General features: G+C 40.9%; 1 protein-coding gene across 1 annotated transcript in view; it reads right to left on the reverse strand.

Moving 5' to 3' along the window:
* Positions 1–3,967: 3,967 nt before the first annotated feature.
* EXPH5 (exophilin 5) overlaps positions 3,968–23,970 on the reverse strand; it is a 31,819-nt gene continuing 11,816 nt past the window's right edge. The window contains exons 2-6 of the mRNA XM_026856514.1: positions 22,174–22,331; positions 19,643–19,787; positions 15,029–15,077; positions 13,376–13,502; positions 3,968–11,530 (exon numbers count right to left, since the gene is read on the reverse strand). Coding sequence (XP_026712315.1) covers positions 6,189–11,530; positions 13,376–13,502; positions 15,029–15,077; positions 19,643–19,787; positions 22,174–22,222 — 5,712 coding nt within the window. The 5' untranslated portion in view covers positions 22,223–22,331 and the 3' untranslated portion in view covers positions 3,968–6,188. The remainder of the gene's footprint in view (positions 11,531–13,375; positions 13,503–15,028; positions 15,078–19,642; positions 19,788–22,173; positions 22,332–23,970) is intronic.

Below are 23,970 nucleotides of genomic sequence, written 5' to 3' on the forward strand. Positions count from 1 at the left end.
CGGAACCCCCGTGCGCCGGCCGTGCCCTGCCGACGGGGCCAGGCTGCCCGCCCCGGCAAACGGCCCCCGCTGCCGGCACCGAGCGCTGCGCCGGTCCCGGCTCCGCGGCGTTCCGCAGGGTCGCGGGAAAGGGGGCATGGCTGGTGTGCGGGTGAGGAGGGAGCCCCAGGGCCTCCTGCCTGAACCCAGCGGAAAACCCAGCGGGTCCGGAGAGGTTTTGCCTTCCCTTGTCCTTGGGCGCAGTGCGGCCAAACTGAAGAGCAGGTGGTTTCTGTGTGTGTGTGTAGAAAACGCGTTACCTGTGTTTTAGGGTACAGTTCAGCCAACAGCTGGACAGCTGGTCTGGAATTTAAAGAGGACAAGATCATATTTCTCTAAATCTTGTTGTTACCGCCTGTATCACCTGATGTATAGACAGAGATTGCTGTAAGAGAAAAAAGAATGAATCATTTTAAATTCCTCCATGCTATTTCTAGGATTACATCCAGTGACTTTGTGACTGTATTTAAAGTGAAAGAGCCGCGACCCTGTTGGGATGTACTGGCGCGTCGTTCCCTGCTGCTGGGTCACCTTCCAGTGGCAGGGAGGAGGCCGAGCTCACACCCTGAGCTCAGCCCAGCGCCGTGCCCAGCATGGCTCCCACACGTACCCATGTTCAAGAGCTGAAGGGAGCTCTTGGGGCCTGTGGGTGAGGCACGGCAGGTGGCCCTCCTCACTGCGGTATTGCTTGGTGATGGGGAAAGAGGGATCACGGTATCATTCGCTAGAAAGTGTAAAAACAAGGTAATTTAATGGATTTTAAATGGTAGAATATGAGTGAACAGGGAAAACCTCCACTGATTTGTCTCCTATGGTTGCTGCATCATTTTTATCACAAGCTTTTGCTGCTACTAGGAAGTATTTCAGGGTGTTAGCAACTGGGGGGGCTTACAAGGCTGTAGGAGGATTAAATCAGGTTTCCATGCAAGCCTGGATTTCAACATGCAAAACAGTGAGAGTACAAATGAATGCTGCATGTTTTTGAATAACATGAACTTCAAGTCTTTGTGCATACAGACCATGTAAAACAGGTTCCTTGAAAGTGGAATTATCAAGTCTGGTTTCCTCCTTGCTTTTGTCTTTAGTTTCCTCAATTCCCTCACTTCACATAACCACAGATCTCCACTGACATCCCATGTGTGATACTCCCAACAGGCAGGAGAAAACATGTATAATGTTAATCTGGAGTTATGGAGGTGCTTCTTGGCCAGGTAGTACATCCCTGGCTACTGCTCTCGGTGCAGGGATCAGCGAGGGCAGGTTTTCTCTCTGTACCAGTTGGGAACACATTTGAGAAGAAGGTGACTTGGAGGAAGTCAGTGTGGGTTGACCAAGGGCCAACCATGCCTGGCCGACCCAATCGTCTTCAGTGATAAACTAGTTCTGCAGATAAGAGGAGAGCAGGGAACGTCATTTACCTTGAATTTAGTGAAGATGTCACTGTCTCACACAGCGCTCTTGTATCCAAGTTAGGCTGTTATAGTCTGAATGGGGAGCAACCCGATGGGTAAAAAAACATCAGGATGCTTGGTTGAGCTTAGAAGGGTTGTCTCTACCTGGCAGCTGGTGACAAGGGGAGCACTGCAGGGACCTAGATGAGGCCTGGGATGAGGCAATGGAGAGCTCCATCAGTGGGTTTGCAGATAACGCCAAACAGGGGGACTAGTTGGTGTGCATGAGGGCAGGGCTGCCATCCTGAGGGACCTGGGCAGCGTGGAGGAATGGGCCATGAAATTCAACAAAAAGTCCTGCACTTGGGTGCCAGGGAAGAGCGAGGTGAGGCTGCTCCTTGGGGAATGGGGTTGAGGAGCACAGCACCATGGCTGGCAGCAGGGCTTCACCACATGGCAGACAGCATCTGGGGCACCCAAGAGGCCACATCACCCATCAGGCTTGTGGGGACAGGGCAGGGCTGAGGTCAGGCCGGGATGTCAATCTGCAGATCAGGATCAGGCCCTGTGAGGGGAACCGGGGTCAGGCACAGCTCTGGGGTGGCTGCAGGGCCCTGGGGAGGTCAGCCTGCAGGTGGGTCTGGGCTCAGCAGGGCCCATGGCCAGCCAGACAGGGCTGTGGGGAGATGGAGACCAATGTCCTACAGCATTGCTGGGGCAGGGACTGATGGCTCCAAGCTGGGCTGAAATGGTGTCCTGGGCCGTGGGCAGGGTGGTGGGAACCCTGGGGAGGCGAGGTGGGTCAGGGCCTGTTGGTGCTCCTGGGGCCTTGTCCCTGGGAAGGAGCGACCCCTGTGCTGGTACAGGCTGGGACCAGCTGCCGGGAGCGGCTCTGAGGGAACAGCTCCGGGGTCCGGGTGGGCAGTGAGGGGGGCATGGGCCATCAGCAAGTCCTGGCAGCAACAACAGCCAATGGCGGCCCTGGCTATAAGAACAGCGGCAGAGCCAGAGGGTGAGGGGAGTAATTATCCTCCTCCACTCAGTGCTTGTTAGACCACATCTAGATACTGCATCCAGGTTTGGGCTCCCCAGTACAAGACATCAATAAACTGGATCAAATTGAAGGGAGGCCTCTGAGATGGTGGAAATGGAGCACTGGACCTGTGAGGAAAGGCTGGGGAGCTTCGCAGAGGGGATGGACCTTACAGAAGCCCCCAGTGCCCCTGGGGAGACCACGGAGGAGATGGTGCAGGGCAGAAGGATGAGAGATGGCAGAAGCTGAAAGAAGAGAGGCTTGACTGGTAACATGTTTCCGCCATGAGTACAGTCAGACAGAGGCACAGGTTGCCCAGAGGCTGTCCATTCTCCATCCTAGAGATTTTCAAGCCCCAGTTGGATGAAGCCTTGAGCAGCCTGGTCTGACCTCAGAGCCAACCTGCTGTGAGCATGAGGTTGGAGCAGAGACCTCCTGAGGTCCCTCCCAGCTTGAGCTCCCCTGTGATGAAACCACAATTTCTGTCCCTTCTTTCAAATGTCATTGAGATGTTAGAAAGGTCAAAGGTCATCTGGGGACATGAGTGACCTAATGGGTGGACAGAGTTCTAGATAAAAACACCACCTTAGCTCATAAACCATGTTTCCTTCTGAAACCAGGCCGAGGGACTGCGTCAGTGAACTCAGGTACCACATATACTGGCTGTAGTAATTAACGTTGAAAGAGTGGTGAGTCTCGCACCCCATCACACTGCACATAGACAGCCAGGCTCCACTCAGGCCTAGTTCCAGCTGAAGTGATTTTCACGTGGAGCTCATCACCTTGTAAAACTACTCATCAAACACTACCCTTGGCCCCTACATTGAGTATTGGCTCCTCAAGGCAAGTTGTATGTATATGACTTGCTAAGGGATTAACCCGTCTACTGTAAAGATTCTACCGCTGATGGAAAACTATTTGTGTAGTAGAGACTTGTCAGCTGGTCGGAAAGGAGAAGGCAGCCGTGTGCACTCTCTGCACAAGGCAGGCCTGAGCCGTGCAGCCAGCGTGACCGATACCTACAGCTGCGTGATGGACCCAGATTGGGTGCCTCCCTTTAAATCTATGGCATTGTTTGCCGTCAGCACCCTGGCAACAATACCAAGACGCTGCATTTTTTTTTTTTTTCCAAATAAACTGTCTATGGCACTCACAGTAAGTGAAAAACTCAGTACAAATACATTTTTTCATCTGAATGCAGAGTTTATTTCAGAGAAATAATTTTAAATATGAAAATCCTATAAATTATGAACATTTATAGAATATACTTCTGCCAAAGAAAAAGCTTGGAAGAGTGAAGGTGTCAAAATCTGGCTCTGCTAAACTGAATGGAGCTGATCACTATTCAAAGGGTATTTCTCCCTGTTTTCACACAATTGACTGTTTCAGAGAATACCGTTATTCAGCATAAATACTAGTTTACAGATCCTTAGTAGGCTGCAGTCTTCCACAACTGATTTATGACCAAAAGCAGCTTTTACTTGCTTACATTAAATCAAGCCACTGGACTAAAAAAAAAAAAAAAAAAAAGTGAGAACTTAATCCAACTTCTGTTGAACAGGTAGAAAATAGTTACAAATAACAATGTTCTAAACCATCCACTTTAGTCAAGAAAAATTATATTACTATTTACTTCCTTTGTAAACATTTACTTTATTATTCTATACCTTATGTAGGCTGGTATTCCCAATTTTTGGATTAACATATTTTGCAGAAATGTACAGCAGCAGAAATTCCTCGCTGATACTCAGCTGGTTTTACTGTCTTACTTTACGGAGTCCTGTATGTATAAAATAGAGCCATTTACAGAAAAACATCATGTCTCCTTAGAATACCACATTTTACAAGATTGCAATTATATGGTAGTCATTTCCTTCCACCATAGGCTTATATCCTTCCAAACCAGGCATGTCATAGAGACCAATTCTGACTATAAATAGAGTTTATATTAGTCCTTCTATGTACAACAAAAGACAAATTACCCCAGTATAAAGTAATAATACTTATATATTGATACAGATTTGAACTACAAACCCACTTCTTTAACGAAGTTTACAGTATAAAAAAATAAGGATACCAGTTACCTTCTATATTTTCATCATTTAGTTTCTTGTGGATTAGTCAGTGATACAAGCATTGCTTGTTTTGTGTAAAATATATTATTTTAAAATACCGGTATACATCCTTCCAGTTACAAAAATATAATTATGTCCTACAGGAATATCACTGAATTAAAAAGTGTATCAAAAATATGGATCATCATTTTAGACCATATGTGAATTTAGAAATAAAGTAGAAGTAAATGCAATTAGTTAAAAATACTATCTTCTGGCTCAGTGAGCCACTTCTGATTTTGCATAAAGAAAGAGATTGAAGTGTAGTTAGAAAAATGGCCAGGGACAAGTTTTGGCTACTGAGTAATAATACTACATTATTGGTGTGGCTGACTGGAAAATGTTCACAGCCGTTCAGTTCAAAGGATAAACAGTACCGTGGTGACAGAAGGAACAGTTGAAAAATACCAAGAAGGGACATCAATTTAGCAAAGGCAAAGAGCCTTTCTCACTGGTTTTATTTACTTTGTATGTAAACACCTGCCAGTCTATATGGCGCAGACATGACCCAGGAGATGTCCTCTCGGGCTGCTTCGGGTGGTGCTGCCCTGAAGGAGCCCAGCGGCTGCAGGTGCCTCACCCCGAAAGCAGCTGAGCAGAGAGGCAGCGGGGGAACTTTGGGGTGTAACAAGTTGTCATTGTTATGGTTGTCTTCCCACTAGTAGGACAATTTAGGATTCAACCTATGAGGTTTATATAGGAAACAAATAGGGTAAATATTTTTACCTTTTGTGTGGTTTGAAGAGTCAGATTATTAATCCAAATTAACCTGTTCCTAAATCAAAGCAGAAATCTGGCCATTCATCTCAACTGTAACCAAAGCTGTGCTGGTTATGAATCTCCCATCTCTGAGAAGCACATTTCCAAGCTCAGCTGTGTTTCTTAACATCATTGGGAATTTCAGTTGAGTTTTCCAGTGCTGTGCCCTTTGCTGAGCTGTTTCCTATGCACTAGCAGCACTTGTGTAACTCACATTGCTCACTGCTCTTTCAGTACTGAGGAGAAAAATCCCGGTGTGGAATCCACATCAAGTGCATGGTAGAACAAGTACCACCGAGGACACTGCTGCTATGTTTCCCAGGAATGCAGAAAAAACAGAGTATGCTGTAAAAATTGAACAGGTTTCATTTTGTGGGAGTGGGATAGATTGGCATTATCATGCTTGATCTGGTAAATGACAGAAACTGGAGAAAGAGCAATTTATTAGCAAAGTAACCTCTTGGTTTTCTGTTAAGTCTTGTAAGAAAAAGTAGCTCACACTAGAATTCATCCATTCCAGCACTGCATAGCTGGCAAGAGCATAAGCCACTGCTTGCTGACTCAGAAGAAAGCCATCTCTGGAGCTACGCTGCCTGAAGCTTCACAGTTGTTTACCTTCTATTATTTGAGGATTTTTTAACATTCTTTTTCCCTGCTAGGAGAAACAACAATGATGAAGCCCATATTTAATACAGAAGCCAAATGCTCAGCTAACATAACATACTAACTTCTTTAAAACTAATGAAGTTGTACCAATTTATAGCAGCACAAGAACTGGCTCAAAGTATTTTCCATGTTTTCGCCTGCCCAGGAACTCCTGAGCTGTCGTGCCATCTTAGTACCACGGGCCCTTCATAGCTCTGATTCTTTATCTATCTCGTCTAGGTAGTATTCATCATCAGTGGTGGTATCACTGTCCGAGTCCGAATAAGCTGCTGGGTACTCCCGGTAGGTATCAGTCGGCTCTCGGGGGGATGAAGCAGCCGATGACATTTTGCTCCCAGCAGAACTTGAGCTCAAAAGCTCAGCCCTGTTTATAGAAGGGAGGTCTCTATCTCTGAGAGCACCAGGGTTATTAAGAAGACAAGGTCTCCACAATCGCCCTTCTGTGAGTGACCTCTTGATATTTTCCAGGAAAGCCAACTGCTGTTCTTTGCCAAATATACCAAATTCAACAGAAGGATACATCAGATTTCTAGTGCTGTAACATTTTTCATCATCCGATGCCCAGTTTTCATTTTCATCACAAGACAACAGCTCCGAGTAAGACTTAAATCTTTTCCCATGTATACCGTCTTTTGGTAGAATATTGCTTCCCGAAGCAAAGGTCTCATCAGAATCTCGAGCACAAATACCCTCAGAAAGGTGACGCTCACGCTGACTTTTGGCGTGACTCTTGCGCAACTGATAGCTCTGTAAGTTAGCATTTTTTAAGCTAGCAGACTGAGAGGTATTTTGACACTGACCAAGCACTATCTGGGAAGTCAAGTTTTGCCCTGGACATATGTCTGCCTGCAAGCAGCTATTTATATATGTGTTTGAGTTTTTGTCAGATAGAAGTGGCAAGGGAGGACTGCAGGCATGACTGCTAGCTCTTCTTTTCTCATCATCCAGTAGGTCTGATGGAGCAGCACTAGGAGAGATGGGCTGGCTTTTGCCTTCTAACCTGAAATTAGGTGTTTGAGAATTCTTATTTCTTGTGGTTACCGCTTTATCTGGAAATGGGGTTGTAACATTTGGCCTATTTTCCACATTCACTGTATTTTTTGGGGGACTGATGGCTTCCTTCTGGGTGTATGAGCTTGTAAAGGACTTCCAGTTGCTGTTATTAACAAGCAAAGAAGGTTCATTCTGATTTTCAGTTTTCATATTCTTAGCTGTTCTTGGTCTTGTCATATTCTTATCAGGGTCCAGACTGTGATTCTGATTTTCATTGTCCAACTGCAGGAATGGCTGATAAGAATCCACTGAAATCAATGAGTCAAGAGACATGTCAACCTCTGAATGAGTGGCACTTCCATCATTCTGTGAAAAAATATTACTTATGTGTGGTTTGGGGGGTAAATTTTTACTTGAAAATTTTCGACTTGTTTTGTAAACAGCTGCCAGTTTATTTTTAATTGAAAGTCTGTTTTTCCTTTTTTCTATATCTTTGACTTTCTCTCTTGTGCATTCAAAGAGAAGCTTGTTCTCGTCTTCAGCACTCTGTGTTGTCTTCTGATCTTGTGTAACCCTGAGGACTTTATCTTTACAGTTAATGTTCAGGCTGCCTTCACTGTGCCTCTCTGATTCCTGCAAACCACTATAATCTTTACCTATACAAGCACTCTGTGAGTTTTGCTCTTTCTTAATTTCTGAGTTCTTTAATTCACCTGTATCCGTGCTAATCACCTCACCTAGCTGAAGTAATGGATCAGCACTGGAATCTGTGCTCACCTTGGATGCTTTGTTCTGAGACTTTGAAAGTACTTTGCTACAAGAGCTGAAATCATTTGCATTTTTTCCTGGACTGTCAGCCCTTAATTGCAGTCCACTACATTTATTATTATACAGAGGGGTGTTTTGATGTAGGAAATTTACTCTCTGTTTGACTTCAGTACTATCCCTGTACTTGCCTTCCCCAGGAGGAACGGACACATCAGCACGCTCTGTGTTACCTTTCCCTCCAAGGGAACTCTTCCCTCCTGGGTGGAGGAGTAAACTGCTCAGATTTTTATTGGTGTTTACTTCAGGGGGCTGACAGCAGTTTTCAGAGTTTCCCTTCTGTATAATATTTTTATTTGTTGAAGTAGAATACAAAGGATTTTCTAAATGTCTGCCTGGCTTGGAAGGGATTGATAAAGTAGACATTAGCGGTGTGGTTGTTTGTAAAACTTCCTTTTCTTTTAGGCATATTTCTGTATTTTGGCTGCTTGAAGCATCAGAAATGCCCTTATCTGACTTAGCCACTACTGCAGTGGATTGTGGACCACCAAAAGAAATTTCTTTTGTCACCATGCCAGAAAGCACATTTTCTGCTAATGAAAGATCTGAACTATCTTTGCTGTTATGTACCACACTCACTGACTTTGAGCTACATATCTTCTCAGAGTTAGGAGATAAGTGGGAATTCTCTTCTTCACTATCAACAGCAGTTCCTAAATTCTGAGGTGTGACCAGAGATGAAGATACTTGGTCAGAAGAATATGAAGGCACCTCTTTTTCCAAAGTACTGGGGAAAAAAACATTTGCTAAACTCACATGACCTTCTTTTTTCTTGTTTTGTATTCTTGATGACTGAGTATTTTCTTTGGGACAAGGTAGATCTGCATCCTCTGGATTATCTCTGAAGAGGTTACAAAATGTTCTTGAATGCCTCCGTGGTAATGTGTAATAAATTGAAACTAGTTCATGATACTTGACATGATCTTCATCGACACAAACTGTAAAAGTGCTTGTAGTTTTATATTTCTGCAAAAAATTTCCCCTCTCTTTACAATCTGAAAACACACAGGATTCTCTTCTACTTAGATGTTTACATCTGTCTGTCAGTTCGACTGATGTACTACTACTTACTGAATTACTAGGACTTTTGGTTAAAGTACTGGGGTAATCTTTTTCTTTGTTACTTGTAGCAACATTTAATGATGATGAAGTTAAAAAGGGATGTTTTGTGTCTAAACAAGACACATCTCTTTGATTAGGATAAAAAGCATCAGCTCTCTGTGGAGTTTCAGACCTTAAATAATTGTATGTTTTTCTACGTTCTCTAGGTAAAGAGATGGGTGTATCTGACATAATACTGCCAGCAATGCTGGCTGATTTTCTAGGCAAAGTGTAATAAATAACAAGTGGGTCAGGAGATTTGAGGCTGTTTCTGCTAGGGGAGCCAGTAATGCTGCAGCTACTGGTATGTCTCAGCAAGTTGTCTTGCTCATGAAGCCTTTCAACATAAGGTGAATTACTCCTTATTTTTCCACTTTCTTTTTCAAGGCAAAAATAATTTAAACTATGTTCAGAGGTCTTAGGGTCTCCATCAAGTCTATGCATATAAATATTTCCAGAATTTCCATTTTGTGGAGAACTAGCAGTGAACTGTCCGTTACAGTCATTAGTAAATAAAGTGCTTGTATTTTGCAGTGTTTTCTTTGAAATCTTTTGGGTAACACCTGTTCTGCTCACCTGAGCTGTTTTTCCACATTCTGCTCGAGATTCAGTAATGGTGCAATTTACTGAAGAGCTAGTTAGTGTTCCTAAACATTTAGAACTGTCTTTATGAGAAAGTGCTTGTGGAGAGCTTTGTGAGGAGCTAGATGAACAACTGGGAGGACAGGACAACATGCCTTCACAGTTTGCTAATTTTTCAGTAGACGGAGTGGAAGCAACATTCAGCAGTGAGGACCCTCTCTTTGGAGTAGCTTGGTTAATGGCTTCTGCAGTCCGATTATCCTGTTTGATGCTCTCTCTTTTTGCTGCATAACGCAGATTATGTTCCCATTCTTTCTGACTTGGAAGAAGAGGTTCCTTCCTGCTCTCATCAGCTGGCAAAATGCAGGGAGGCTGGCCGAACGCACTGTTGGGTGGGCGATTGTTTTCCTTCATTTGTACATTTCTTTTATCACTGTTTGACATATACATTTTTGCAATATTGCCTCTGGCCGTGACTTGGGTTTGTCGCTTTGATATTGTGTTAAAGAGAGATGCATCACTTTGCAACATGGCAGAAGCAGGGCTGTTAGAGGGAAAACTCTGAGTGTTGATGTAGTTTGTATCTGCTTGTTGAGGAACTGACTGTAACGGCATGTCTTCACCTGGCAGTTTCATACCTTCAGCCTGTTCTAGTTGTGTAAAGTCTGCCTTAGTACTTCTCGGTGTAACGACAACTGAATTCCTGTTCAGTCCTGTAAGTTTTGTTTGGTCCTTTGAATTAGGAAAGACTGACTCATCAGTTCTGGTACTAGATGAAGAAACTGAAGAGTTACAACTTAGCCAAGGCTGACAGCCCTCGGTGAATTCTGAAAAAGTTCTATTTGCATTTCTCATTATCCTTCTGATATTTGTATTTTCTGGAGAATACATGTGAAAATCGTTCTGTAGGCGCTGTGAACCAAACTTGGCATTTTTTGTATGTGGCAACTGCTGGTCATTTAAATTAGCCATAATAATTTCAAAGCTGGCATCAGGGGAAATAAATGCTTCATCACTGTAGTACTGAGGAATATCAGCCCAAGAAGGAGAACTGTCTTCTCTTCCATAAGAATTCTTTTGGTTTGCATACAACTTGCCATGAGAAGCATCTCTGTAGTAGGCTCTAGAGAGATTATTTTCTGATTTGTATAATGGATAATTTTCCCAGTTATCAAAGGGAAACAGAGAAGTAGCTTTGTCAGGGCAACTAACTCTACTAAAGCAACTACTGCTTGAAATAGATCTTCTGTAGTGGTGTTTTGAGTGGTAACATGCATATTTCTTGGTTTCTTGCACAGAGTTAGGATATCTACCATGGTCTGGAGCATGAATCTCCATCAGTGATTGGGTTCTAAACATTTTTTCTTGAGTTGATGTTTGTCCAGGAGCATCTGGTGTGTTGTTCCACACAATAGAAGACAGAGGAATTCTCTTTGGGTTCTGTCGACCAAACCTTGGTACAAAACCATTGTTGCTCTCCCTTGCCAATGGATGTTGTAAACTAGATGCCGATAGCTGGTCAGAAGATACTGATGATGAACATCTCCGTAGGGAACATACAGAGTAACTTCTGCCAGTTGTATCCCTGTTCATACAACTCTTGTGCCTAAATCCACTGTTCTGTGTTATGGAAGGAGGATATAAGCTACCTTCTGAAGACCGTCCGAAAGAAATGGAAGACAACCTGCTGCTTAGCAGATGAGGATTTCCATCGACTGGATCACCATAATTATAATCTTCTTGAAAGGCTGTCTGGCGCCAGTTTATATATGCACTGTGTAATTTCCTTGGTCTGACGAAAATCTTGTGTTCATCTTTGGCTCTTATTGTTCTCAGACCATCGGGGAAAAATGTGCTAGGCATGTCATTCCAGTCATTTCTGTGTTGACCCCTACTAGCAGTCTGCCACTTTGCAGTAGGGAGTGCACTACTGTACTGGACATTTGATGTACTGCTAGTAGTAACTGTCCTGTCCACTGGGTCTTGGGCTTGTTCCTGGGCCAGCTGGTCATCCAGGTCATTTAGAACTGCACAGGGAAAAAAAAGATACTTGGTTTTGTTTTCTTTAATAATCTTATATTTATGTTTTAAATTTTCATGTACTACATTAATAATCAGAACTGGTTTTGAAGGCAGTCAGCTTCTCAGATTTCATAACCCTTCCCAAATCTCTCATTCTTCCTCCACAGGACCTTTCAGCAGTCACCCATTATGACTACAAGGAAAAAAATGTGCTGCTCCATGACTGATCTTAAAACTGCTCTTTATGTAAATGTTAGTCTTTATAATATTAAAAGGAAAAAAAAAGCAATTTGAAGTCTGAATTCTTACTAATGCTGAATATATGTGTGTATAAACTTTCCAAATCTAGTTTGTAAGCAAAACAATTCCTAAAGAGAATTCACTAGGCAAACACAGACCTTTCAGTGTGTTCACAAAGCACAGTTATAATGTGACTGTAAGAAACATAGAATCCTGCAAACCATCAAACATGTTCAGTAGTCTGACATGTTAACTTTTTTAATTCAGAAAAGAAATTCTCTCTATGAAATTGTAGCTTATTACTTTAAAATGAGCACTGAAAATTACTTTGAATAAAAAGGGGTAACAAAATAGGTAGGAACCTGTGATTCACTCTAGCAACAAAGCTGTATTTTTATATATAGACAGTCTCATGAACTGGAATTAAATGCTATACAGCTCAGTTAGCCAAAATATTCAGTCGTAAGACTGAGTGACAGCATTGTATTTGAAGTATTTCTATTGGCAAAAACAATTATGCCTTCACTAACTGTATTCTTTTTGTATTTTGAAAATAGCACACATAAGATGTAAACACAAATGGATACGGCTGTTGTGCTACAGCATTTCTGACTCATCAGTCATTGTAGATCTGTGTTAATAGTACATAATCATTAAGAAAGCATAGCTAGGTATGTATACTTGGAATAAAAGGTGATACAAAGGTACTAAAATTTTCCATTTTTCTAAGTTTCTCTTCAGCACTGGAGAGAGAAGACTCCTGAGAGAGTCAGTTTAGCACAAGAAAAAAGATGAGTTGTTTCTGAGTCTTCCATTTGGAGGACATCAGCCAAGCTATGTACAGTTCTCCTCTGTCAGTGGGCAAGTGTGCACAGTTATCACTGACACCCAAAAGCAGTGACAGGCATGTGAGTTTCAGAAGAACCACTGTCACCATGCAGTGCTCTCCTCTTCCAGCAACTCACCCATTGCTTCCCACTCATGCTTTCAATCTGTGATTTCTTGTAATTTTGGGTAATAGAAAGTAATATTCATGGACATTTTTTTTCATAGAGCTGAGAAAGTTTATGGAAGAACACCTCTGTACTCCCACAGGCTGGGTCTGATGTTGCCTCTCTTCCTAGCAATGAGAAAAAAACCTGGTGCTATAAGGGCTCCCAGAAAGCTACCTGAATACCATAACGCCTCTTGGTTCTGTGGTCTGAGGCTTCACAATTCATAAAACCAGGCCCAGTAATTCATCATTATCAAAATTATGCATGCAAGGAACTGGGATGAACTTCTCACATAAGTGTATGTCTGCATCTAAAGGATGCGATATGGACTCCATTCAGAATCAGCAGAGAGAAATGTATGCTTTCAGGGTGTGATTTTTCTGAACTGGATCAGTATGAGATGAAATGCACTCTAAGAGTGACCAGTGACACATCTTGAAGTCAGTGTCGGAGTAGACATTCTGCTGTCAAAGCCAGCAAAAAGTAGCCACTATGCTAGAAAGTACTGAGCTGTGTCTTTACAGCTGATGTTTTTGCAGAAAATTCTCTGAACCCAGTTACCACCATCACTTCTGGTAACAAAAACATCAGAACAAAGTAAGGACACACACTTACCACTGAAAAACTCCTTCTCTAGCTGTTCATTCCATTCCTGTGTACTTTTCTCCATCATTTCATTCTGGTTTGCATCAAAAGAATGACCACTTGTTTCAGTTGACATTGGGGAATTACACATTTCAGCCTGTTAAAAATTGTAATGCAACATAATTTTAGTTCTACACGTGGATTAAAATCACGCTTCACGTGTCACAAGTCACACAGATCAGTAAACTCTTTGTGGGTCTATTAAATAATTTATTATCAAAATATACAACTGAGGATTGTAAAGTTGCATACATTTTAGAGACTTTTACACATGTAATATGGAGATTTGCTCACCTTGTCCTCATACTGTAGCATGTTTTAGATACATGAGTTATAATAACCTTATAATAAGGGACATAGTTTACAATTTTTTCCATATGTATCCTTAATGCATTGTATCTTTTAGTTTAGTTTTGCCTAATCACTTCTTCCTTGACAGCACATTTTAAAATTCACACATGGACCTCCCAACACAGATTTAATAGTTCAACACCACAGTCAATTTTCGTATTGCAAGACAGCACTTTAGGGGGCTGTGATAAATTACCTTAGCAGTGGGATAAATGTCATCTGAGTTTAGGTTACATGTTAAGGAGAAGTTCCTATCCCATCCATATTTCTCATCAGCTCAGATGGTAGAAGTGCAGACAACTGCTGAACTGCTATTATTTTAGCTGAGAGTCTTCCTCCTTTTTTAAAATAAAAACCCTTACTACTTTTTAGTAAATATTCGTAATATTTTACTTGTCTAGCTATTCTAGTCTGTTTGTATAACAGGCAGGATTCTCTGATAAGATCTTTATTCAGTCATATATTAATATAGATTATCCCTTTGTTTTTGAAATATGAGAGAAGAGAGGTGGCCAATTTACCTCCTCTATACCTTTGATTATATACTGTATACCTTCTTAGTCCCCTCTGTGGTTATACCACACAATTGAAGAGGAGGAAAGACATGTTAGTAATACAGGGCAATAAAGTAATTAAAATAGCAAATACCATCCTTGGAGGAAATCTGTTTATTTCAACAGCATGCATTTAAATTACATCAGAAATAAATCTGTTGTTGCATCCTTAAATTGAGCTTGTGCTTATAAAAATGGAACATTCAGCCAAAAAATAATTTCCTACTGTCAAAATTTACATTTACACACTAATTCTGTGCATGGAAATGTTGCAGGAGAGGCTGTAGCTTACTGCCTGGCCATGTCGGCTACTCTTTTTTACCCTTGTACAAATGAAAAGAAACAAAGTAAATACACTAGATTATTTATTCAGTGTGAGTCTTGACCTATTTGCAGGTTGGTTACAGTTGCCAAAATATGTGAGGATTTTGGCTAAGAAATTATCCATGCAATTATTCCATCATTAAGGGATAACTGAAACCTGATCAGAGCTAGACTTAGGGTTTACCTCTGAAAGCTTTAGACTTGTATAGTTAACAAGCTCATTCTACTGCATTCAACGGGTTCACAACACTGACATTTTACTCAGCGTTTAAAACAAGAACTACAAGAATACTGTTTAAACAGGTGTTATATCAACAGCCTAAACAAAGGGGACTAGTTTTTGAAAAATCTGTAGTTTAAACATTGCTGACCATAAAGTTGATAAGCTACTTACCGTTGCCATTTCTTCCACTTTTGAAGATGGGCTAGCAGAACTGTCATATCTGTAGGCAGAAGGATTTAACTGTTGGCTTTGAAAAGGAATGCGATGTAATTTTACCAGGTAGTAAATACACAGCAGTTTCTCTTTAACAACTATTGAGAAGCATCTGAAAAAAGGCTGCTTGATGAAGAATCCATCCTTCCCCCCGCAAATAATCTTGCTAACAAAAAAATGCTGGGGAAACGTACCATTCAGTTTGGCCTTGTGAGCTTGCACGTGTTGTAGGTGCACAGCCAAGAATGAACTGAACCTACTGATATCTCAGTGTCTGCAACAGCCATAAAGTGATTGCTTCCATCCAGTGTTATGATAAGATAGTATTCCTCCTTTTTCCAAACAACAGTGATTTAGTAGGTACTACAAATAGCCAAAGTTAACTAGTTGTAAATCTGTAAGTGGTTTGCATCTGCAGTTCTATTGGTTTTCTCTTCCATTTCACCCTGTTCAGATGCAGAGCTGTGCTCTGCCCCTGTGAAGGAGACAGACAGCAGATTGTTTTCAGTGTGAACTTTGGAACTTGCTGCTACTCACCCAAAGCAGCCTGTATTTACCAATTTTAAACACATGGTAGAAGGCTCATCTGCTTTCCTAAGCTATATAGGACTTGCAAGGGCTTGGCAGAGAAATGGCTAGAGCGTCTGTGAGTAATGCAGTGGTTAGAACAAGACGAGAAGCCCTGAACATAAAAGGTATTCTGTTCTACGGGGTGACTTGCAGACATACAAATACAAAATAAACTAAAGAAACAAGAACAGGACTTGACTTCAATAAGTCTATTTGACTCTGCAAATCCTATTTTATAACTAAGCAAACTCAGTCCCTTCAAAAGCCCTGAAGGAAAGTTGTTTGGCTTGTGCTTATTGCCAGTTCTTCCTTGTCTCAGAAACTGTTTTTTCCCAGGAAGTTAATTCTTGAGAGAAAGTGAAGTAGGGAAAGACGGTTCTGCTCAGTCCTGTTTGTCTCAAAGTCTTTTTGAATGACCTTGTTCTTAGGCTCTTAAAACCTTCCTGTGCTCAGGCAGACTACTTTATTGTGCTTCAACAGCAAGTATAAACCGGCTTGCTGGCAGGTTCTTTGTGGCCCAGCCTTTCCTCCTGAAGTGCTTTGTCATTTGTTTGCAATGTGCTTGCAGGCAGGGAAGAACAGTTGAAAGGTGCAATTTGTTTTTGCTTCTGTAATTGTGAACTGTAAAACCAGGATTCCTCTCTGACATGGGGTCCAACTGAAACCAAAGGAAACAAGCCTGTTGACCTCAGTGGGCTTAGGATCCGACCAGACAATCTGAATCTGAAACTCCTAATTTTTCCTTGTAGCACTGAATATGAACAGCCATTAATTCAGCGGGTTACCACTCCCTGTGAATGAAGTTTACTGCACCAGGATTCAGATATGTATGTAGCTCTTCCTTTAAACTAAAATAATGTTACATACGTTTTAATGCTTCTACAACAAATTAAGAATGAAACTTACGTTTCAGAGTTTTTAACAATAATTTCCTGCAAACCAAGTTCAGTGAAGCCCTGTGGCTGAGCGAGTTACCTTAATTTTAATTATAAGCATAACAAAAATATAAAAGCTTTGTTAGAAGCTCTCCTCTTCAGCTTTACTGTGCAAATCTGCTCTACAGTTCTTCCCACTTCGTGCTATGCTTGGTGTTGTGTTAATTGCTCCTTGCACTGAAGCTACACGAAGTAGACATGTTAGTTAGAAATGTCTTGTGATAGTCTAGGCAAAAATTAAATTTTCATTTGCACCTCTGGCACTATTCTAAATTTCTCCATGTCTTTGTTGTCACTGTTCTTTCAGAAATAACTGGTCATTGCATCCTGCTTTATTTTCCTCCCTGCCAACTTATACAGACAAGGTTATTTTAATCTTTTCTCTATGCCAATGTCTCCATTTCTCAAACTGCCTCACTATTTTTTCTGAACTAAGTTTTTCAGCATTTCATAATTAAAGTTTTGCTTACTTCCAGAGAAATACTGCTTAATTTTAAGAAAAAGTAATTCGGTTTCTTTTTTGGTTAAGGATATTGAGCAATGTTTACATTATTTTGCACACACATGCACCCGCACATTCACACATACTTGTAAACATTATCTATTATTCATAAACAGAAAAGAAGTTAAATTAATGCTCAAGTTCAGAATTATTTGCAATCAGAAAAATACTGCTCACTATGAAAAACAAGAAGTTATATTTTATACTTTTTCACTTATATATGTATGTATATTTTTTATGACAACTGAATGTAAGATTAAAAGATGACTCTACTTACTACTATCACCACTGGTAACAATAATATAAATCCATGAATTAAAATCTGCTGCCAATTAGTATTTTCACTGAGGCACCTGTCTTCCCCAGGCCATCTCCAAGTTGTCTAATGTCAGATCATAATCTGTTTTCTTCTATACTATTCTTATCAGTCCTACATAAGAAGCCAGCTAAGCAAAAAACACATAACTCATATATGCTGAAAACACAATTAAACAGCATTTCTTTTCCAGTATGAATCACACTTACATATCAGAAAAGAATAAGGATGAATTCAAGAACACCAAACACCTCTGAACCTAAAAGCGATCAAACACTTCACTACCTTCAGACTACAGTTACAAACCTTTTATTAGCATCTTCTGTATCTCCACATAAGCATACTCTTTTTTGCAGGATCCATAATTTATTCTCAAAGCAAAACACCACCGCAGCTGATGAAACTCTCTCCAGTACAGAAAGGACCCTCTAAACAGCCATTAATATCTAGCTATTTAAAATATTCTTCCAGTTAGGCTTATTTACAGGATTTACAGTGCTGCCTCCTATTGTATTTCACTAGCTCTCCAAAATAACTCTACCTGGTGAGAGGCAGATTATTTCAGTGCTTTGTCTATGCATAAAGCAAACCACATGCCACGGCAACACCTAGAAGAGGGTGGGGGAAGTTTTCGACAGAGAGGCGTGACTAGAAAATGTAGCAATCAGCTCAGTTACACGTCAGGATTGACTTGTTTATTTTTCAAGCTGCGTTCGGTAAGAAATCAAAGGCATCTGAGCCTGAGATACGATAGATTTGCTGTGGAAAAGCCACATAAACATGTATTAGGAAAGCTGACGCAATGACTAGGTAGTTTATTTTTTTGCCTTCCTAAATTAAGAAATCATTTTAATGCTTAGATTCTGCAGCAAAGTCTAGACCTTCGCTTATGCATCAGCTACCTAACCATGCACCAGAAAAAAGCACCCTTGAAATCTGAGTTTGTTACAGAAGTGCCCCTTTACTCTGCAGGGAGGGCTATGGGCCAGGGGTGGTGTGCCCCAGCACAAGGGGCATTACTATGTCACTGAAAGAAGAGGAAGCACTTGACATATATGGAGCAGTGTTAAAACTGCAAAATTCTTTTTTCTGTGCTGTGTTGCTATGTAGAAGAATTGTGACCAGTAAACATCCACAAAGTTAACCTCACAGCCTCTATTCAAACCTCTCCTTAAATCTCCTACTGCTTTGATACAAACACTCCACAATGGCAAGCTGCTGTGCTATAAAACCTATGTATCAGACTAATCATCATTTCTTTAGAGGCTTGCATTCCCTACCATTGTTTATTATAGCTGTTCCATGTCTTAGCGTCATGCCACCTAGGAGCCCCAGGCATGTACCAGAATACCAGCAGGAGACTCACAGAGTGAAAATCAGCTCTTTGTGCCAAAGATCTTGCAGCTTCATGCTTAGACTTCACAGCCCTACACAATGCACCTTTACCTATGATTGCCAGTCCCAAGCATTACCCTAAAATGCACACAAAAATATACTATTTCACTCAGGAGATACTGACATTCAGGACCACACAGGACAAAAGTTAAGAAAGAACAGTCAGCCTAACTAGCCCAAGCAGAGACCCCTCTTCCCTCTGAGCAGCAGCTTTAACCCTGTGGCTGGCAAGGGAGAAGGATGCTCTTCCCACAGCAGCTCCAGTGCTGAATATGAGGCCATCTTTGGTTCAGATCCATTTGAAACCAAAGCCCTGACAAAGCATGATAGACAAAAGCACTGGAGAGCCACCCTGTTTGCTCGGCTAGAGCTAAAGCTGCAGGCCTGCCTTGAAGCTGCCTCTGGGCTAGCAACGGTGGGAAGTGATGCCACAAAGCTGCCTGGGGCCGGTACTCTCTACCATGGCCTGGGAAAGCCAGTTTTCCTGTTATATCACAGCCATAGGGCACCAGATCCCCATGTGCCTTACACCTTGTCCTCTTGAGAGTGAATTAAATAGGATGCATCTGCTGCTAAGTCTAGGGGATTTCACAGATTTAAAGCTTTTATGCAGAACCTGAGCAAAATAGATTTAGCCAAGAGACTTTACCTATTACTTGCCACTTAGTCCTCATTCTTCTGACACAGAACAGATAAACTCTCATTACATGACCAAGTAAAATTCCAGTCTTCCCAGTGAGGTGAAAGGCAATAGACTGGAAAAATAATTTTAACAAAGTTTTCTATGCAAAACACAGAACAATTCATAGACTTTTTTAAAGCTGGAAATAACACGTGTTCTGATTATAGCTTACCGTGGTTGCTTCTGAGTCTGGTTTTTCCTTGATTTTCTAAAGGAGAAAAGCCAAGCAAAAGGTGATCTGAACCCCAGAAAGGAAGCTGAAGTGTTCTTTTGTGCTTGAGGATTTGTGCAGGATGACATTTTTAATTCTTTATGATCTAAAAATATTATAAAAATTTTATTTGTTTCAGTTCTTACTAAATACAGTATTAAAATATACACAAAAAGTTATGTCTTAATAAAAAATTTTTTTGCTTACCTTTATGCCAGGAAAATCCAGTTTTACTGACATTTTTGGACAGACTATGACACATGCTGGTTTATAATGACTAACTAGAAGACTAAGAGAAAGATAAACAGCTCTAAAGTTTCAAAAAGTAGTAATGATTTTGGGTGATGAATGTGAGATAAATGAGGTTGATTTTCAGAAAGTAATCAGCACAACCATTTGAAAACCAGAGCTATTTTAAAATATAGGCAAATTAGATATTTGGAAATTGAGGCACTCAATCATTAGTCACTTTCTTTTCACTTTTATAAGAAATATAAATATGACAACCCTGGCTATACAATGGCTTAACAGACTGTAATGTAACTACATAATGGTATGTAGCTACATATATATAACTACATAACAGTAATTCAGACTAACGTGTCTTCTGTATCATACAATTCTTTATCATGGGATTCTCATAGGCACTGGAGTACATTTTTTCCACTACAAACTACATATCAGAAGTGTATTTGAAATGCAAGATAACATGAATGATTTCTTTGGGAAGGTTATGATTTGATTTCTTCAAACAGAACATAAAGCCAATCTGCCTGTAGAAGCAGCTGGCAACTGGCATGAAGGAGAGGATGAGTATTGCTCACAGATTAGGGAAAGAAACCATGAGGTCTGCTATTAAAAACGTCACAGGAACCAGAAACAAGGCTTCACTTGGGAACAAGGCACTGTGTCTTTTTTTTTTTTTAACCATTTAAAACATCACATGCCTGAAACAATACAACAGCCTGAAAATGGCTTATCCAATGGCTGTAGGAGAAAGCAAAACCAGAAATGAGAGCAAAGTGTCACTGACAACAACAGCAAGGGGTGACTAAGAAGTAAAGTGAATAATTCACGTTATGTGATTTAAATCCTGTGTGCAATACATGGCTTTCACTTCAGTGACAATCACTGAATGCTGCATCCTTTACCCCTTTCAGAGCCTAATCTCTTGGTGGCATTGTTTCACTTGACAAGGTGACATCAGGGGAGTCCTAATAGCACTCTGCTGTAGCCAGGATGGTCCAGGGATGTAGCCAGAGCAAGGCTTGCAGGTAGAAGTAGTATCTTTTATTAAACCAACTTATACAGTTGGAAATACTAGACAAGCCTCTGAGCCACACAACCCCTTGTTTGGATCCGAAATAGAAACAGCAGCTTTCAAAGTTAAATACCAGATAACAATTACACAGAGTTTAGTTAGCTAACACATCAATTAGACCATCTCTGAAAGAGAAAAATAGCAGATAGCTGTGGACTAGTGGGGCTGCTGAGGAAAAATAGTCAGGAAAGACAGAGATCTGTTATGTCTAGGTCTGTAGTCTCAGGTAAATTAATAGGGTTTCACTTTTCTTTTTAAATACATGAATACTTCCAGTTGCTATGAAGCACAATAGCAAGAGCTCAATGAAACACGTGCAGAAATGGGAATGGAATAAAAACATATATTGCACATGAAAACCATCCGGATGGAAGATGAAAAAGTGCAGAATGCCATGCTTGGTACAGAGAAACGGTGTTTCTTGTGCAAGTTAATTTTGGATGGGCAACAGAACCTGTGAAAGGAGATCTCCAGAAGTTGCTTCCCAGTCAGCCCAACCTTCCAGGCATTGTTACCCACACTGGTAATCAGCACTGGCATGCCTTTAACCCAGTGTTACCAGGAAAAGTTTCCCACTGATACAGTCAAACCTACTTATTCCAAATGTCATTTAGGTGCTTCTAGCTTCTTTAAGAAAACTAGGTAAAAATGAAACAGGTTTTGTACAAAGTAAACATTACTGCTTTGATTGGAAAACCACCACTGTATTTACTATAATTACAGCAACGTCATCTGGATTAAGAAATACATTTTTTACAGTGAGGACAATCAATCATTGGAACAGCCTCCCCAGGGATGTGGTGGTGTCCCCATCACTGGAAGCTTACAAGATGTGAAGGGTGCTAGGTAATCTCATCCAGGCCCCTCTTCCCATGGAAGGTTGGACCAGATGATCTTCTGATGTCCCTCCAACCTGGGCTGTTTTATGATTCTAACTATGGGATAAGAATATCGGGGGTTTTCTATCTTGACTCCCAGCTGTGCTTTTAAGAGAGTCTGCTTAAAGGAACATAGTAATTTTGAAAATATATCTTTGGTAAAACTTTGACATGAAAAGAAACTCAATGCAATTTCAGAAACTTCTCAGCTATTAAACTCTGAAATGCTATAGTCTTACATTGGTTTGCTCACCATTATCATACAGATAAGGAAATGGAAAAATGCAACTCACTGGTGTTTTTGCTCTTCTTTAGCTGATGCTCTAATGGTGGCTTTAGCATTCTATTGACATCAGTGTAATTCTGAAATTTTTTTCTTTGTATTTCTTCAAACCATTCTCCAGTTACTCCCTGCAGCACTGTTCCAGACTTTTTTCTCTTCAGAAGTTTGCTAGAAAGGAGAATAAACCCCACAATTTATTTTTAAGTCATTTTAGATATTACAGGAACATAATTAGAAACTCTCCCTGTTCTTCATTTAAGTATTTACAGTATATTTCTAAATAGAATGACTTTTTAAAAGAAACAATGGGACATGATACATTCACAACAATCACATAAAAGTTTTAGTGACAGCAGAATTGTCTCGCTCAATGAGATTACATGACCAGTTAAGTGGACGACTCACATGCTTGTATTACTCTCTGCCTTGAAGAAGTGCTTCCTTTTTCCTTACAAAAATGAGGTAATAATTCATAAGCATTATAAAACTAATTGAAAATAAGATTAAATTCAGCCAATAATAAAATTTGAATAAATAATACTCTAACAAAGCAACTCCTGAAATATTTATTCACTCATTTAAGCAGAAGCAATAACAAGATTATTCTGATTTTCAAGAGGAAGCTCACTGTGAGCTACCCACCACACATTTTCCATGTAGAGGAGAATAATAAGTTGTGAATTCAGCTAATAGGTATTCATGCAACGTGTTCAACGAGTCTATCACATTTTCCCCTTTCCTTGCTGCATAGTGATTCTGCCTGTGTTTAATATGTATGGAATCAACTAACAATGAACATGAATGTTCTGCCACGCAGAGGTGAAGCCTGAACAAGCTACACACATGGGGCTGCAGCTGAAGAAGCTCTTTAGTAGCAAGTTCAGATTTTAGACCAAGAGGTCACAGGAATAAATAGTTTATCTGGACATAAGAGAACAAGGTACAGTTGCGAGGTGTCAGAACAGTGCAACAGATATGTAAAGTTACTTGTTTTCAAATTATATTACACAAATGCCTAAAGTACAGATGCAAACACAGCAAATCCACACCCCAACTGATTCTGGTGGCAACAGAACATGACTTTGTGCACAGCCTGGAGATGTAATACCAATGTTTCAGCAAGGCTTTCATGTAAAATCTCCCACCTTAATCAGTGGTAAAAACCCATGCCTAGGAGTACAGATGCTCTCAAGAGAACATAAATTATTTCAGTTATCAATTTAAACAAAACCACACATTCTCTGAGGCAACATTACTTTACAAAGCAAACAAAATTAAGTATCTAGTCTGGAAACAGATGTATTTCCATCTGGAATTTATACAGGGTATACTGTCCATACTAGCAACTACTGTTCATCAGGTGGCATCTGAAGAATAGGAAGGCAGGAGAGAGACATTTTTGGTAAATGAGTATTTCCCTTGAAGAAGATTACACAGACACAAGTAGTAGCCATTTGAAATATACTACCACGGCAAAAATGTTAATCATCACCGATATTGCCGCACCATGGGAGTGACTAAACACCACAAACGCCCAGCACGAACAGCCTAGCAGTAATGTGAAACAGGAGGAGGCGATGAATAAAGCGCTCTCAAGCGCCAACTTCATGACCTCACTGCTGCGGCCTCAGCAAGGGGGATCCAAGACACCAGGAGGAGGAAAAGCACACAGAGCCAGGCATGAGGTACTCTGGGCGTGGCGGCAGTCACAGCGACTGCCCGGAAACCAAACCCGCAGCAGTCCCGCTGAAGCCCCGAAAGCGCAGCCCCGCGCTGTGACGCCCCCCGCGGCCCTGCGAAGCGCGGC

Source organism: Athene cunicularia, assembly GCF_003259725.1.
Source record: "Athene cunicularia isolate RWA chromosome 1 unlocalized genomic scaffold, athCun1 chr1_part1, whole genome shotgun sequence".
Classification (NCBI taxonomy): Eukaryota; Metazoa; Chordata; class Aves; order Strigiformes; family Strigidae; genus Athene; species Athene cunicularia.